We start from the raw sequence: 15,577 nt of genomic DNA, 5'->3' as shown, positions 1-15,577 counted from the left end.
TACAAGCACTGGGTACAGTCAGAAGTGCGGGAGGGTGAGAGAATTCACCAGAGCCAGAGCGGGGAGCAGAGCAGGCAGAAGGACCGAAGTACACTGCTGAGGGGAGCAGCGGGCGGCAGGAGAGGTCTGCGTGCCATGTGGGACCCTCCTCTGGTGGCTGGGGAGCAGCTGGGGATCGAACCGGTGCTGCAGAGGCTGCGGGCAGCTTTGCAACCCAGCGCTCAACCGCTGCGCCACCGGGGAGGCCCCTTTTTGTTACTTTCTAGACAATTTATCCTATCCATCTTGATTTCCTTTGGCCTAAATCCTCTTAATTCCCCTTAATTTGCAAAATAAATTTGCTCTGGTTGGCATTTTATTGTTTAATTCTAATTATGCCAAATAAAAAACAATTGGGACTTAGAGAAGGAGAGACTTTCAGTAGAAAGAAAATACTAATGGAGGAGATTGTTGGGATCTCAGAAATCTGCAAGTATCTCAAAACCAGACAGAGAAAGGTTTTCCTTTGTAGAACAAAAGAGGAGGCAGGGAGAGATCATCAGGGTCTTTGGAGGGGAATCTGGGCAAATACGGAGAAATGACCAGTGGGATCTGACAGCAAAGCGGTCTTACTGTGATCAGCTGATTTCTAAGAGAAACTGATAATGGAACAAGTCCCACTTTTTTAAGTACTTCCTCAAGCTTGAGGGCAAGCAGAGCTCTGGGCCTGTCAGAGAGAACCCCAGTAATTTGGCCAAGACAAAGCAGAGGGTAAGAAGTGCACTATTGTGAAGACTTGGTCAGGTGTAACAAAGGATCCTAGGCAAGCACACCTCCCTCTCAGTCAGCTACCTCCCTCAGGTCTTCCCTTAGGGTGCACGCGTACAGTTGAGGAGAACTTCTCACCTCAACCTTCTTACTTGGCAGTTTCCAGCAGACAGTCTTCTCTACCCACTTCTTAAGTGCAAGAGCTGAACTGTTGCAGCTTATGCATTAGCAAAGAGAATCCCTTCTAATTGTAACATGACGCACAAATCCAGGAGTAATAACCAAATTGCTAAATATTAGAGCTGGAAGAGAACTTGAAAATGATTGGTCCGATATTATAATTTATAACAGGAAACGGTGGCATCAACAAGAGACATCCAAAGTATTGAAATTTGAAAACAATTCTTAGAAGTTGTGTTACTGCCCTCGTGGAAAGAAGAGAGGATTTGAACAGGTGAAGGTTTCCCTGAGTCTATAAGATAAATATCACCCCACGCATTTCCTATGAAACTATTATTTTACCACTGGAATTCCTTGACTGAAGGTTTATAGACTTTCTGGGATCAAAGGCCAGAGGAGGTTGAGGGGTCAGTTCAGAGAGGAGAGGACAGATGCCCAGCGGGTTGACTTAGCAATGGCAGGAGACGCAGAAGGCTGGGCCTTGCTGCTCACAGGGGCTGTTTCTGTCTGCTAAGAAGTAAGGTCCCAAAAGACCTGCAGGCAAAAATAATCAATAAGCTCTGTGCTCACTCAGGAGACCTTGTGGGAGAGAAGCAACTCCGCCCCTACAAAGTCCCTTGCCCATAATTCTCCATAAACTGACAGATGTTCAGGAAAATTATAAAAATGAGTTGTTTAAAGAGATTCTAGATCATTCAAACTCAACAAATACAAAGTAAAATCACTTTCTGCCAGAACAAAATTTGGCAAAATGATATGATCTAATGGGTACAGCTCAATTGAAACTATTAAGAAAAAGAATAGAAAAGGGTATTGGGGAAGAGAGGCAGAACTGAGGGGTTTCTGCTCTATTTGGTAGGTGGTTTGTAGCTCCTTTGCAGTCTGACAATAGCAGTGTTATCAGTCTACGGACTGTACTAGACCACTGAGAACAGCCTCTCAGGACACTCTGTTGCAAAATCGTTTTTCTTCCAAGTACTTGAGCCTGACTACCCCCTGGGCCTTATAAGGAGAGATCCCTGGGGTTTCTCTGTCTCATTCCCAAACTACAGCTCCTCTCACCAACAGGCTTCCTGGTGCATGTGCTCATGCATGCACACACACACACACACAATGAGAATCACAAAAGGTGGAGAATGGAACTTAGAGGACAGAGTAAAGGGCAGAAGTGATTGGTGAGCCAGGCCGTTCATGAAACAAGTCAAGCAGTGTTGGTTTTTATCCCTTCAAGGAATATTTATTGCTTATCCACAAAAGGTATGGAGTCACAAAGAGGCTGTGTGCCCCTCTGACTGGAGCTTCTCCTTTCTCTGTATAGTTTGCCACAGAAAGTTCTGCACCCCTTCACAGTACCCCACACCTTTCTCTTAGTTGTTCTGATCTTATGTTTTTATTTGAAAAACACATAACAGGATATATCTCTAGCACAAACAGAAGATACTTCCCCCCAGTTCATTCTATTCTCGACTTTAAAGATTCATTAGGAGCAATATGCCAAACCTTCCACTGTTTGGCTTTCTTACTAATCTAAAAATGTGCACTCATTTGAAATGCAAGTAAGTTATCTCGTGAAAATGCTGATGCTTGTTTTTGGCAAGTTATTCTGCACTTATTATAAAAGTCACATTCTATAATGAAATGTAGTGTATGTGATCTTTACAGTAAAAAAAAAAATTTAACTGTAAACAACAAATTATTCAAAACAATGTGTAACTGAGAGCAGAGTCTGGTAAGGGGAGCCAGGACATCTGGGGTTCAGGCTGTTTCTTTTCAACCACTGTCTATCGAACATCTGACTGGGTGCCAGGTACTGAAAGTGGCACTTCTGAACATATTGTCTCCCGACCAGATCCTTGAAGCTTTCATTGTAGAGATGAGAGAAATGTTGAGGATTAATTTTCGTCCTGGGCAAGTCTTTATTTCAAATAAAGAGCGTATTCAAGTGGGGGATGTCTCAAAACAATCAGAGCGAATGTTTACTCAAGAAGTCTCACACTTCAGCACAAAGTTGTATTTATATGTGTGATTAAAATCCTTTAATCCACTAGACACCAAATTTCTAGATGGTGTGCAAATCACAGAGTCAAGATTAATCGGTTCAACAGATGCACGCAGAAACAAAGTCTGCAGCTGCATGTAAGGAAATACTAGCAGAGAAGAAAACATTTATTTATTACTTTTATGATTGCTATTATTATTTACACACATTTACTCACTAAGCCAAGAAATTTGAGGCAGTAAAGGCTGAGTTATTCATTAGTGCCTTCTGGAGTACAGACTATCAGAGAAACATTACAAATTCTCTCTTAATGCTCTTTCTGCATCTCTGAATTTAAAAAACAAAGAATGTCAGCATTAAAATTTATATCAACAAGAAAGATTATAAAAAAATTAAAAACAAGATAGAATACCTCAGTCACCACAGGCTTCCTCAAGTGAGACCCAAATGTCCAGATATCCCACATGAGATAAAAAAAAATAATCTCCCAACACGAGGTAAAGGAAACCACCAAATGAAAGAGAAAAACTCCACCAACCCCAAACAATATTCAGAGACCAAAGATACTCCTGAATTTTGTCTTTTCTTTCCCCATAAAACTCTTTCTATCTAGGCTCTGAAATTTCTGTTTCATCTGATTTCTTTTGCCCAACTATTGTTCCTTGCTGCAAACCTTCGATTAGTCAAATGCTCGCCCTTATGAAAGTGGAAAGATTACATTCCATAATTGGGGAGGGAAAGCCCAAAGATTGTTCTTCCCATCTCCCGTACTTGCACACTATTTAATCATTAGTGTTTAGAGCTTCTCCAGTTTCATGGCTTTGGGGAGGGTGAGGAAAATGACCAACATCTATAATGGCTAGTGCATTTTTTTACCTAGCTTAGAAGGGTGTAATGAGACAATTTAAAGTTATAAGTCACCTTGCATCCCTTGGAGAGCTGGCATCCTAAATATAAAGAACACCACCGTGTTACTGTGAAAACACTGCTCTGTGAAAACAATGCAGGCAGAACATGAAAGCTAATAACATAAAGAGCAACACAGTAAAGGGAAGAGTCACCTCTTTAATAATGTGTTTCAAAGGTAGTCTAAGGAAAAATTACAAGTTAGAATGTTAGATAACAACAATCAAATGTAAAGATAAAAGTATACTTATAATTTAACAGAAACAGCAAGATACAAAAGAAAGGGGGTTTTATCTCAAGGTTTTCTTTATGGTTTAAATTATTTCTCATCTATCGGTTATCTCAAGGTTATGGATCAGATAGGAACACAAACAAGCATTAACAGATTAAAGGAAAAATTGAATATGTCACATTGATGTGGGTTTATTTCTGTAATTTTTTTTTTGTGGGACCCTTGCTGGTGGCCGGGGATCAAACTGGCACTGCAGAGGCTGCGGGTAGCCTTGCAACCCAGCGCTCAACCACTGAGCCACCAGGGGAGGCCCATGTGGGTTTACTTCTGGACTCTTAATTCCATTCCATTGATCTGTGTGTCTCTTTTGTTCCAGTACTGTATGGTTTTGGTTATTATAGCTTTGTAATATAATTTGAGATCAGGGACTGTGATGCCACCATTTTCCTCTTGTCAGGATTGCTTTGACTTTTGGGGGGGTCTCTTGAATTAAAATTTGGGGTTCCATATGAATTTCATTAATGTTTGTTTTATATCTCTGAAGAATGCCATTGAAATTTTGATAGGATTGCATTCAATCTGTAAATTGCTTTGGGTAAGATGGCCATTTAGACAATGTTAATTCTTCCAATAAATGAAGAATAGCTGAAGAAAGAAAGTTTTTAATAAACAAAAGTCAGCTACCAGTACATAAAACTAAGGATACCAAGAAATATTTTTGGAAGTATCTGTACTTTTGGAAAAAAAGATTTTTTTAATTGTGGTAAAATGCATAGAACATAAAGTTTAGCATCTTAACCATTTTTTAATCTACAGTTCAATAGTGTAGGTGCATTTACATCTTTGTGCAACCAAACTCCCACACTCATAATTTTGTAAAACTAAACTATGCCCATTAAACTATTCTACCTTTGCTCTTCCCCAGTCTTTGACAGTCACTATTCTACTTTCTGTCTCTGAATGTGTCTACTACACTAGGTGCCTCATACACGTGGAATCATACATATCTGTCTTTTTAAAACAACACTTTTAAATCAGAGAAATTCTTAACAGGGTAAGTGGAATTAATCTGAAGTACAAATAGGCAGAGAAACAGGAAGCAGAAACTGAACTGGGGAGGATTTTAGATTTCATTGTCTATAAAACAACCGCAATCATTACAGCATTGAGAGTGGACAGATCCTCAGAGAATAGACTAGGAAACCCCAGCTCTCTGTATCTGCAAAACAACTCCAAGCATAGTGGTTGTCAGAAGGGGATTCAAATCCTCTTGCCTAGATAACTTTAAAACTGAGAGAGGCAAAATCAACATCATCTCTTAGTTTCTTAAGCTCTGATTCTAAAGAAAGAAGTTATCATTATATCCGTCTCAGATGCAATCAAAAAAAAATTAACTCCAATCTGATACTAAAATGATCTAGCTAAAAACTTCTCTGTTTCTGAATCATTTTTCTGTTCAAATAAAGGTGTTGCTGAGATCTAATAACACATAGATGAAAGGTTATTATTTATTACTTCAGTTTTTCTTAGTAATGCTAAAAATATCTAATTTGTCTCAAAATACAAATAAAGTGATCATCTAACATTACAAACTTCAACAACCTTAAAAACATGCTGATAGAAATCATTGCAGAGGACAACTATGTAAATCTGAAATTACACTAATGCTAAATCTCATTTCAACTGTAAAAGAGCAATATGAGTATAAATTTGCAAGTCTGATGGGAAATTTCCATTCTCATCATATAAAGCATTTTAATTACATTTTTAAATCTGGGAAGTGCCTGACAATTGGGAAATCATAAAGCAAATTAATAGAATTACTCTTTCAGAAAAGAATTATCAGTCATCAAAACTTCTGAAAGATTAAAAATGTACTTTGGAAAAAAAAATTTTTTTTTGCTTGCTCCACCTTATTTTTTTTTTTTCTTGATATACTAAATGCCCTGGGGCTCTGACCCAGCTTCAGAAAAAACAGCCAGTAGAGTGGGTTTATAAAAAAAAAAAATTATCCAATTGGGGATTAGCAAAATTTAACAGGGATTAAGAAGTGACACAGAACAGGAACACCCTAAAAGTGTGTATATAAGGGCCAAAAAGGCAGCCTGCAAACACGCTCCTCTCTATCACTTCTCTCACTCACTGGACAAGCTACACATCTGCAGGAGCATCATGTCTTGCACCGCTCGCATGTCCTCCAGGGCTGGAGGCAGCGGCTCCATCAGGGGCTCCACCTGTGGAAGCGGCTTCAGCGGTGGAAGCAAATGCGGTCTTGGGGGCGGCTCTAGCCGGGGCTTGCGAGGAGGCTCCAGCAGCTACGGCATGAGTGGGGGGTCCAGCGGAGGCTTCGGAGGGGCTTGTGGTAGCTTCTCAAGCGGAGGCGGATATGGAGGAGCGTCAGGCTCTGGGTCTGGCTTTGGTGGGGGTTCTGGATTCGGCGGGGGTTCTGGATTCAGTGGGGGATCTGGATTCGGTGGAGGTGCTGGTGGAGGCTTCTACAGCTATGGTGGTGGAATGGGTGGCGGAATGGGTGGCGGCATGGGTGGAGGTGGTGGCGATGGAGGGCTTTTCTCCGGAGGTGAAAAGCAAACCATGCAGAACCTCAATGATCGCCTGGCCAATTACCTAGACAAGGTCAGAGCCCTGGAGGAGGCCAACACTGATCTAGAGGTCAAAATCAAGGAATGGTATGAGAAAAATGGGTCTGGGTCTGGAGACACTGGCTCTGGAAGAGATTACAGCAAATACTACCCAATAATTGAAGATCTCAGGAATCAGGTGAGAACAATGCAATGCTGAATTTCTACTTTTTCTGTATCTTTTGCTTTTATTCAGATCGTGTACCATAATGAAGAATTTAAATCTAGGAAGTATTTGAAAACATATCTGCTCGTTGTACATGTAAAATGAAACTTGGTGTGTTCTAACTGATAGCCTTGTATGTGACATCCAACCACATTAATTTTCTGTTTGCATCTAAAGATGAATACTTCTACTTCACAGTAAAATTTACCCAATGCCAGTCAACATATTAATGTGGATATATAAGAATGAGTCCACACTAACTTAATCTAATTGTTTCATTTAATTGTTAGGTTGACATATTTTAGTATCTTGCCACATTTAAACAGCCTTTACAACTCTTTTTCTTCCAAGAAAATTTGGTGTCAATATTGTATGAGAATGTGCTGGAATCTAAATATTTAGCCATCTTCTATGGGAAATACATAATTTTAAAGACTTATTTGCAAGTGAAATTCATGTTTCACACTATGAAGGAGCTCATAGAATAACTGACCTTCTAAGCAACAGAAGATGCAAAGGTCTGTGTTCCTTATAACCATGTTGGGTGCCTATTCCAATAAATGTGCAAATTGTTAACTAGCAGAAGGATGTAACCCAAATACACCAGGATTATCAGTATAACTAAGCAAATTTTCAAAGCAGTTCACCTTTGAAAGGTAACACAGGGGACCATCTACCCTCACAGGTGGGCACACAGATATCAGGTAAAAGGCATCCATGATTCACTCACTGTTACTGTCTTTCCTAGATCATCACAGCCACGATTGAAAATGCTGGGATCGTTCTGCAGATTGACAATGCCAGACTGGCTGCTGATGACTTCAGACTGAAGTAAGAACAGTGAAACCTTGAAGATAAACATTGCAGGAAAAATAAAATTCGATCCACTTCTTAATTTATTCTTTAGTGGAGCACAACCTAAATTCACAAACATCCCAAAGACAAACTTTAAAACCATTCCACAGCAAGAAAAGAGAGAAGCAAATTAAGGGTGATATTTTGGTTATAAAAGATATTGTCTGTCCATAGAATTAACAATAGGTTCATATTTTCCTTTACAGGGGAATAACTCCTAAGAGAAAACTTAGTAGCCTTCAAATATCAAATGCTTAGAGGAGAGAACTTGAATATGTAGGAATCCACCGTCTTCTATTGAAATGTATGCTCATGTCTTACTGCTGCCCACGCCAGGTATGAGAACGAGCTGTATCTCCGGCAGTCGGTGGAGGCTGACACCAACGGCCTGCGGAAGATCCTGGATGACCTGACCATGACTCGATCCGACCTGGAGATGCAGATCGAGAGCCTCACCGAGGAGCTGGCCTACCTGAAGAAGAACCACGAGGAGGTGAGAGCACCCCCATGCTATTAAACAGCTCTGACCTACTCCTTCCCCAGTGCTATAAAAACAAATTCTATCTGAATGGATTTCCATCTCTCTCCTATGACCTGGAAAAAGTAGCAATGAGCAAATTATATCTGATTTTGCTGGTGGGGGAAAGGAGGTTCCCGATGACCTGGGTTCAACTTTTTACTGTGTATGCACATTTTAGAAACTATTGCTTTTACATTTTCATCACTATGGTGTTTTCTCTTCGCTCCAGGAAATGAAAAGTATGCAAGGAGGCTCCTCTGGAGGAGACGTGACCGTGGAAATGAATGCTGCCCCAGGAACTGACCTGACCAAGTTGCTGAATGACATGAGGGCGCAGTACGAGGAGCTGGCTGAGCAAAACCGCAGGGAGGCCGAGGAGCAGTTTAACAAGCAGGTACAGCATCACAGCGGAGCTTCCGAGCCTGCGGCCACACACAGCCACTTGCACACATTTCATCAGCCTACAATAACTGCATTGTGTTTTCTTTAGAGTGCATCCCTGCAAGCACAGATCTCCACCGATGCTGGGGCAGCCAACTCCGCCAAGAGTGAGATAACAGAGCTGAAACGCACCATGCAAGCCCTGGAAATCGAGCTCCAGTCCCAACTGGCCATGGTACGTGCCATCGCTTTTCAAAATCTCCAATAGGGAGTTAAGCAATTCCAATTTCTTTCTTTGCCAAGATGTGCCACTTGGCACATAATGAAAGCAATTTTAAGGAGGCCTGTATTGTGGTTATAGAAAGCTGTAACATTCCAGTTAGAGATAATTGGAATATTCTCATGAAAGATTCTGTTTTTAAAAGTAATGCCAGGGGCAGGGATGGCAGGGAGTGGGGAATATGGGGAAAGGGGCCCACTCTACCCTGGGCGGGGCCCAGACTTCAGCAGTGATCATAATGTGATTTATTCAGACGTCAAAATGTAAAACTGCACACCTGAAACTTACACTATTAGAAATGAACATTACCTTGATTTAAAAAAAAAAAAGTAATACCAACAGAAATTAAGGAAACAGTGATATAACAATATAGCAACTTGATGAAGGTGTGTTTCTGGTGCCTTAAAAAATGTGTTTTTTAATTATCTAATGGCTTGATTTCATCATAGAATTTTTTGTTTTTTTCTTAGAAAAGCTCCCTGGAGGGGACCCTGTCCGACACGGAATGCGGCTACATGGTTCAGCTGTCAGACATTCAGATGAAGATCAGCAGCCTGGAGGGCCAGATCTGCCAGATCCGGGGCGAGATGGAGTGCCAGAACTCCGAGTATGAGCAGCTGCTGAACATCAAGACCCGCCTGGAAATGGAGATCGAGACCTACCGCCGCCTGCTCGACGGCGAGGGAGGAGGGTAAGCGAAAGGCCTGAGCGAGCCAAAATGCTGATCTTGGTGCATTTACGTTCTGGACCCAAAGGGGCTGGGGGTGGGACTTGTAGTTATAGCGACAGTGACACCTTCCAATCACAAGACTCCCTCCTGAAAAGCCCCACCCCCACCCACCCCGAGGCTTCTGCCAGTTGCAAAATGCGAAGGGTAAACAGTTCCTTTTTCTCCCAGTAGTTCTGATGTGGGGGGCTTTGATTTTAGAAGCTCGGGATCCAGACAGACGGGAGGAGGCAGAAACACCGGATCCAGGGGTTCGATATCTGGAAGCTCTGGCCAATCAAGGGGTAGGCATTTTCTTAATAGTCATGATAATTTTATAATTTAAAAGGAAAGGCACGTCTTGCTTGTCATATTCAAAGTGTGTATTGTTTAAGTAATCTTACCCTGAGAGAACACCTTAAATGAATGCCTTTGAATGCCTCTCCATCGGGGTTTCTGGGGTCTTTCCCAAACTGACAATCTGATTCTACTATTTTCAGATCAAGGCAAGACTAGAGTGACCAAGACCATCGTAGAGGAGATGGTGGACGGCAAAGTCGTCTCATCTCAAGTCAGCAATATTTCTGAGGTGAAATATAAATAAGTGATTTCCGGTTTCCAGATCAACCAGGGTGTCTTTCAGAGAAAAAATATCTAAAGGACACAAATGAGGAAGCCTCATTGATCTGATCATCTTTTTGGATAACTTCAGAAGAAAATGTCCATCTAGAAATTGATAACTAACCAATTTTTCTGCATCCTTCTCTTTTCTTATTAGAATGCTCTTTAAAAAGTTGAAATGACAACTTTGCTCTAATTGTTTCTATGCTTCAATAAACTTACTTTTGCAAGTTAACTAAATTGTTCTTGATTTTTTTTTAAGATTTAATATTTTACCTAGACATGATGGTATCAATTATGAGCTAGCTGCATTATTCGGTATTGATGTAGCACTGTTTTCGTAAAAATCATGGGCATTTTTTATGTGGCATCTTCAACAAAATCACATTAGAACTCAGTGATACCTGAAATTAGACGTCACGGTCCCTGTAACTATAACCAACAGTTTAACCCACAAAGAAGGATGGAAAGAAACAAACACAGCGATAGCACATTGTTTAATGTTAGTGTTTAACTGTTTTAATGACACATGAATTAAATGACAAGCCCACAGCCTATCTCAGATCCATCATGTGTAAAATGCACAGACTCCCAGGGAAGGGGGTGATGAAGTGTTTGTTTTGTTGACTGAAGCACAAGGAACATGAAAATACAGGGGAACTCATAACACTGCAATATGATCTGCATCTTAAGCTTGCTTAACACAGCTCTGGTTAGTGTTCAAAAGACTACCAAAAGACTACTCCTACAGAGTAGCAAAACAGATGACAGGTGTAAAAGTCATGCCATAATTATCTTTTAAAAGGAAAAAGAAAAAATCACCAAAAGCATTATCATAGGTTAAAATATCCTACAAATGTACACCTATAAAATACCAATAAAAATTTACATTGGGGCCTTCCCGGTGGCGCAGTGGTTGAGCGCTGGGTTGCGAAGCTGCCCGCAGCCTCTGCGGCGCCAGTTCAATCCCCGACTGCTCCCTGGCCACCGGAGGAGGGTCCTACATGGCGCACAGACCTCTCCTGCCGCCCGCTGCTCCCCTCAGCAGTGTACTTCTGTCCTTCTGCCTGCTCTGCTACCTGCTCTGGCTCTGGTGAATTCTCTCACCCTCCTGCACTTCTGACTGTACCCAGTGCTTGCATAAATAAATAAATAAATAAATAAATAAATCTTTAAAAAAAAATTTACATAGACTTCCACACAAACTTGTAGAGAATCATGCCCAGTTTTGAGGATAATTTCATTATCTTTCTCAAATGGAATCAGGAGTCATCCAGAGTGCACAGAACAGGGATGACTTGAGTAAAGTCCAGAAATGATGGTTGGTGCAAAACAAGGAGGGACCCTTGACATTTCAAAGATCTAGACACCATGGAACTTGTCCAAACTTCAGGAATCTAGTCTCAAAAAAATGGCAACAACCAGAGATAATAGATTATAATCTGTTACAATATAAATTGATAATACGAACTACTCTAGTAAATTTAGAGTATAGGGCCACTCAGCTTGGGAAGGTAATAAATATTCATCACAGTCATGGGGACAGGCATTATCTAAGTGACTGTTTCTCATTATTTGACAACTAAGGTCTGTTAGATTCATTAATACCCTTATACCCAGAATTATGGTATGTGCAAAGGTATTTATTGCAGTATGCTCTAAAAGAGCAAAAGCATCCTGAATGTCCATCCACTAAGAAACTGTTGAATAAGCCTTGTGCAGTCAGGTAATGAAATATGAGTGAGCCACAAAAAAATAATGCATGGGGTTTTTATAAATGTTAACTTGAAAATAGAACTATATTTTAAGTGTAAAGAGCAACGTGCCAAGTCAGTGTATATATTATGCCTTTGTGTAAAAAAATACTAAAGGGAGCAAGAGAAGTGAGTGCACCATAAGGTCCTCAGCAATTCCCAGGCAGGTCTAGGGGAGGGGCTGAGGGGGGAGCCTGGGGGAGGAAGAAGAACTTGCATTCTCAAGATGGCTGCCAATTGCTCCACGTGGTCTGTGGAGCAGGTATTGCTTTTTTATTTGAAAATCACTTAGAAGATGTGGCCTCTAAACACAATGGTTCAAAGTCATAGGGAAAGAATTGGATAAAAGTAAGATATGATTACCTAATGGAAAACAAAGAGTGGAGAGAAACACTATGTGAAGTCATGCTTATTTTTATAGTGCTATTGCAAGTTATAAAAAGCATAATTTTCAGCAGAGAAACCCCTAAAGGCTTCAACTTTCTTTAAGACAAGGAGACATATGTACCAGTCAAAGAAATCAGTGCACTGAAGTTCACAGAAACCATAACGGTTCTGTAGTGGATGAAAAATGTGATCCATTTTTATCCATGAATGACCAAAACTCCCTTAGCAGTTTTATCAGCTGTTCTATAAACTATGCAAAATGTGAAAGCTTAGAAATGAGTTTGGTCAGCTTTTTTGGTATTTATCAAAAACAGCATCCAAACTGCAGGGACAGGAGCAGATGAGATTGCCTGATACATAAAATCAGAGCAAAATTCCCAAGCACTTTATTAAATTATTTCATTTGTTTGAGCAAAACATTTCTTAGAAGTAAGGCCAAGTACTATGTAAGAGGTACTCTCAACTCTGGTTTGTAACCAAAATAAGCAGATTATTGAAGCTACCCATCTTGGGGGGGAAAAAATAGTTCAGGAATTATGCAATTAGTAGAGGAATGGCTCATGCTTAATGGGATATAAACTAAGTGGAGGTTTTAAAGCACACAAAATTGATTTTTGTCTGGCATTAAATATTCAGTGTGCTCAGTACTGAAATGCATAAGATTTAAAGATCTACCATGTGACTCCATCAGCAGGTAAATCCCCTGGCTCCAGAACTGGTAGTAGATGTACCTGGCAACACACATAGGGACACCAGAAGGAGAGATTGAATGTTACCCTCCATCAATAAGGGTCTTGTAGGTTTGCCAAAGTACCAAGAGGTTAAAGGCATGTTCCCCAGCCTATGGAAACATGGACCATGTGGGGAGGGCTAATGGTCAAGGGATGAACCAAAACTGACTGCTGATTGTCTAGATGTAAAGTACCACCAGGCAAATAAAGTCTGTAAACATTTCTTTAAAAAAAAAAAAAAGTATTATTTCATTTTAGAAATAAATGAAGTCCTAAAACTGAAAAAATATTTTAGTTGAGTACATAATAGAAGCTCATTATTTCTAAGAGTGTGATGATGGTTTGTATTTAAAGAATGATTTATGTTTCATGAGAAAGATTTTTTATGTATCAGGTATGTTAAGTGAGGCTCCTAAAAAGTACCATTATGTGCTCTGAAGATTCTTTAATTTGACTCTCTCCTTTATATGTGTGGACAAGGCCCTCAACAAATTAGGGACAACATCCTGAGAAATAAAAATGCTCAAGAGTGGAATGTTCCCACTTGGGGGCATATAGTCAAAGAACACGAGATCATCAACACAAAAACCCCAATGTTCACTGCAGCATTATTTACAATAGCTAGGGCATAGATGCAGCCTAAATGTCCACCAACAGATGATTAGATCAGGAAGATGTGGTATGTCCATACTGGAATATTATGCAGCCATAGAAAAGAATGAACTGCCGTCATTTTCAACAAAATGGAGGAAACTTGAGAGAAATATGTGCAGCAAAGTATGTCAGAACAATAAAAACAAATTTGGGGGTCCCCCTGGTGGTGCAGGAGTTAAAGTCTCAGTGCTATCAAGCTATCAGCAGTCACTGAAGCATGAGTTCCATGCCCCACCAGGGAGTCACCCACATGGCACAGCAGACCTCTCCTGTCTTACCTGCTGCTCCCCTCAGCAGTGTATTTCAGTGTATTTCTGCCTGGTCTGCTCCACACTCTGTCTCTGGTGAATCCTCTCAACCCCCTGCACCCTTGGCCTATACTCCAGTTCTTGTATGCACAAATAAATTTTTAAAAAATCTTAAAATATAAACAAATCTTGGACATTCATATAACAGATAATTCAACAACATGAAACACTTTCTAAAACCAGTGAACATTGATAAATATCCTGAGGGCTCTCAGTGAAGTAGGAAGGAGAGGAACAAGGGGACACATGGGATTGTGGTGGGGAAAATGTTTTTAAATTTTAAAAAAGAAATTAAAATTCTTTCCCCAAACCTTCAGCATTTTATATGCAATGCCAAGGCAACTCCCCCAAAATGTGAATCATTAATAATAAATTACATTTGAAGCAAATATTGAACGGAAGCATTTCTGGAAATAGTTCTTTAAAAAATTGTTTAGAACAGAGCATTAACACAAAGTGAATAACCATTGAGAACATTTGAGACTTTTCCAGCTTTGAGATTCAATTGTCCCCATGCCAGAGCATATAGCTGACATCAAATCCCAAATGATCTGACTTCGCTCAACACTGATATGGGAACACAGATTGAAAGTCTGGCAGCAAATTCAGCTTATTTCATCAAGAACTGTGAAGATATGTAGGTCCATACACTGGAGGGGAACTTGCTCTTTCCCACTTAATTCTTGTCTTCATGCCCAATACAATGAAGAGGTTAAGGAAAACTCTAATAAGTGAAGTGAATTCTGCTGTCATCATGGTTGACCTACTTGCTGGTTGTTTCCAACTGGGGAAAGGCAAGGCCCAACTGCTGTTGCAGATGTGACAGGTGTGTCAACGTAACCAGGCTCCTCGATCACCTGAGAACTCACTGAGAAACCATGTCAGAGCAGTCACCAGTCTGCTACAATCGGGTCTGACAGCACATTAACTGAGAGCACAGCAAGGCAGGGATGCAGGACGGCTTCCCTTCACTGACAGACGGCTCCCTTTGTGATGGTGTCCAGAGCAGAGTGCTGCCACAGCAGATCGCAGAATGCTAATGTATCCCATTCTGCCAAGACTGAGATGAATGAACTGAAGCAGACTTTTCAGGCCCTGGAGCTAAGACAACACTCTGTAGGAGCCTTGGTATGCAAAACGTTCCCCCCTGGGTATAGATGCCATGAATCAGTTTGTCTACACAGATAACTTCATGGTTTCACTTCAGCAATACTTTTTCAAAATAGGATATTCCCCAATAGAGTTTATTTTTTAAAACTCTGAAGAAAAATTCAAGATCGTGGGCTTCTTTAGTTAGTAACTGAGACAGAAAAGATGCCATTTGAAGTTTACAAAACACCTGGAAACCTTTGTCATTAAATGTCAACATGAGATCTCTGTTGGGGAAATTCTGGCTCCTATTCAAATTGAAAAATTTTTTTGAATTTTGCAGGAAAGATTTGAAATGAAACCAATATGCATGAAAGAAAAGTGACAGGACTGGGCCATGTATGCAAGGCACATGAAGCTGA

The 15,577-nt window shown here is 40.5% G+C and overlaps 1 protein-coding gene across 3 annotated transcripts; it reads left to right on the top strand.

Moving 5' to 3' along the window:
* The first annotated feature begins 6,236 nt into the window (after positions 1 to 6,236).
* KRT24 (keratin 24) lies at positions 6,237 to 10,433 on the top strand. 3 transcript variants are annotated; one of them, XM_037492622.2, is made up of 8 exons: positions 6,237 to 6,842; positions 7,618 to 7,700; positions 8,061 to 8,217; positions 8,474 to 8,638; positions 8,735 to 8,860; positions 9,376 to 9,596; positions 9,867 to 9,916; positions 10,112 to 10,433. In XM_037492622.2, the coding sequence occupies exons 1-8, from the start codon at positions 6,237 to 6,239 to the stop codon at positions 10,213 to 10,215; spliced, it is 1,512 nt and encodes a 503-aa protein (XP_037348519.1). In that variant the 3' UTR covers positions 10,216 to 10,433. The 3 variants fall into 3 exon arrangements, with proteins under 3 accessions (XP_037348519.1, XP_037348518.1, XP_054544927.1); XM_037492621.2 differs by having other exon boundaries at positions 9,807 to 9,916; XM_054688952.1 differs by having other exon boundaries at positions 9,804 to 9,916.
* The last annotated feature ends 5,144 nt before the right edge of the window (positions 10,434 to 15,577 follow it).

This window comes from Talpa occidentalis, unplaced genomic scaffold, assembly GCF_014898055.3.
Source record: "Talpa occidentalis isolate TD23 unplaced genomic scaffold, MPIMG_talOcc4v2.1 talOcc4.7, whole genome shotgun sequence".
NCBI lineage: Eukaryota > Metazoa > Chordata > Mammalia > Eulipotyphla > Talpidae > Talpa > Talpa occidentalis.
Note: the sequence above shows the minus strand (reverse complement) of the source record. Positions and strands in the feature narration are given on the sequence as shown.

Excerpts from the sequence above, each read along its gene's own strand:
- KRT24 (XM_054688952.1), top strand. The coding sequence starts at position 6,237 with ATGTCTTGCACCGCTCGCATGTCCTCCAGGGCTGGAGGCAGCGGCTCC. Across the intron at positions 9,597-9,803 it reads CTCGACGGCGAGGGAGGAGG|TAGTTCTGATGTGGGGGGCT; the intron begins GTAAGCGAAAGG and ends TTTTTCTCCCAG. Across the intron at positions 9,917-10,111 it reads AAGCTCTGGCCAATCAAGGG|ATCAAGGCAAGACTAGAGTG; the intron begins GTAGGCATTTTC and ends TACTATTTTCAG.